At 48.7% G+C, this 2,286-nt stretch overlaps 1 protein-coding gene across 1 annotated transcript; it reads right to left on the bottom strand.

Moving 5' to 3' along the window:
* Positions 1–209: 209 nt before the first annotated feature.
* zgc:112001 (uncharacterized protein LOC550384 homolog) lies at positions 210–2,025 on the bottom strand. The gene has a single exon (XM_037086321.1). It carries the CDS (start codon positions 1,618–1,620, stop codon positions 739–741), a length of 882 nt encoding a protein of 293 aa, XP_036942216.1. The 5' UTR covers positions 1,621–2,025; the 3' UTR covers positions 210–738.
* Between the last annotated feature and the right edge of the window lie 261 nt (positions 2,026–2,286).

The following is a 2,286-nucleotide window of genomic DNA, read 5'->3' on the forward strand; positions in this document are numbered from 1 at the left end:
CTTGTTCTTAATTACCATTTTAGCTACTAGGAGGATTTTTATGTTTTGCAACTTCATTCTTCCTCTCCACTACATTTATTAGATACATTTAGTTACTAGTTACTTTGCAGATTCAGTGTTTCCAGGCTGTTAATTATGATTTATCACCAATCAGGTAGTGTTGTGGGTAGGACATTGTGTGAGAGGATGATGCATGAGAGCCAAAGAAGCACATTTTAAAATTAGATTATTTTATTGACAATCTGACAGATAAATCACTGATACCGGTAATCAGAAGAATGCTGAATATTGGCCCTGATAATCGGTCTACTCCACCTCCAAATTGTTTTGATCTATAAGATCACTTTCTTCAACATTACTGTTAAAATACAAGCCACATAAAAAAGAGGCAGTCACAGAACATGTAGACTGTTATCAGTGTTGATCTGTTCCTCTGATACAATACAGTAGCATTTGTAAGTAACACTTTAGGATGAGGTTAGACAAAACAAATCATTATTGACGTCTGGATTAGTGTAAAAAGTCAAAGCTTATGGCTGCTTATTCCCTATAAGCCCACTGTATTGCAACTAGTCCAGTCACCCTGCAGCTCCCATGATTCAATCAGAGTCTCCACTGACTGATCAAAGCCAGTCATCTGTTCCCTGACTGCTGGAGTTTATTTGTACAGCCCTGTGATGAAGTGTTACGCACGATGCTAACGAAGAACCGTTTCCATACAGTGCAGCCTGCATCATGTCAGACCCTCCGACAGTCCCGCGGGCTCACAGGCAGGCCGGCCGGTTTGAGGGAGGAGGGGATGGGCAGCTCATGCAGGCTGTCGGGGAAAGTGGCTGGGCTCAGCTGCTTCAGGACAGTCTGCATGGCGATGAGGAGCAGCGGCGCCGGCCTCCGTCCGGCCAGGTAATTGCACGTGTCCTCGCCCAGCAGCTCGGTCCAGCGTTCCGGCTCTCCGCTCAGCGCTGCCTTCATTTTAAAGTGAACCTTTGGCATGAACATGAGCAGGTTATCCAGACACTGCCTCCTCTCCCCGACGCTCACCTCCTTGGACTCCCTCAGTTTCTCCAGAGTGATGTCCAGCGGTGTTAGGCCGTTGTGGTCCACGGCGAGCGGGGACGCTCCGTTTCCCAGCAGCATGACGACCGCCTCGGGCCGCAGTAGCTCACAGGCAAGGTGCAGAGGGGTCCTGCCGTCCTCCATGTGTAAACAGCCGGCTGGCTCCGTGTATGGGGGCGTGCTGTGCTGCCGGTGAGTCTCCTGTAAAATGAGGCCGAGAATGCAGCGCCGGTCGTAGCGGACAGCCATGGCCAGGTGCGGGGCGGAAGACGGGCAGCAGCAGAAGCGCTCCCCTGGCTTCGCTAGCGCCTCGTCGGTATATCGACTGAGCAGGTACTGGGCGTACGGTTGGTGGTCGTGGACTATAGCGTAGAGCAGCGCCTCCGACGGGCTGTACGTCCTCTGGCTGACGTCCTCCTCCTGGTAGAAAGTCTCCATCGTCCGCATGTCTTCCAGCATCCAGACCGGCTTCAGGTCCCGCACAGCTCGGTAGAAGAGCAGCGACAGGGACTTCCGATGCATGTCAACGCTCCGAGCCGCCGCGCTGACGGTTAAAGACGCCATAGCGACGGTAACATCTGTCCTCAGCGGGTTACACTGAGTCCTTCACCGCATCAGAGACATCACTGCAACGGACAGAGAGCACAGGCAAAATGTTTCCCGACTAGACACCGAGGCTGCAGCTCTTTCCACCAAGTCATTAGTCCACAGACAGACTGACATTCCTCCACTGACAGCTGCGAACGCCTCTGCAGTACAGTGCCAGTGCGCATGCGCCGACTGCAACGACGTCAAACAACCCCCGAAACTGTATTGACAAGCAGTGGAGTAAAGTTTATTGAACTATAAATGTACATTTATTCATGATGGTTATTATAAAGTGTTTTTTAAACTGTGGCAGCCTGCTGCATTTAAGGGAGGGACTGAGATGTGAATAATCATACACAGCTCGGAATATTAATCATTAAGCCCCTATTAGCCCCTATTAGCCCTCAGAACTTCATTTCATATGACTAGTATGTTATTGTTTCTTATTATTTTTTACATATTTTAGTTTTGAATACAGACCTTATTATGTTGTTTTTGGAAAATGCTCAGGTGTTATAACAGTTACCCCATAACATCAGATCAATGATTATTAAAGTGCCAGAAAAGCGCAAAATTACATAAAACACCCTTTACTGAATTTTAAAACAAGGTTTTGTTTATAAGCCTGTGCACGGCCGACAT

This window comes from Acanthopagrus latus, chromosome 22, assembly GCF_904848185.1.
Source record: "Acanthopagrus latus isolate v.2019 chromosome 22, fAcaLat1.1, whole genome shotgun sequence".
NCBI lineage: Eukaryota > Metazoa > Chordata > Actinopteri > Spariformes > Sparidae > Acanthopagrus > Acanthopagrus latus.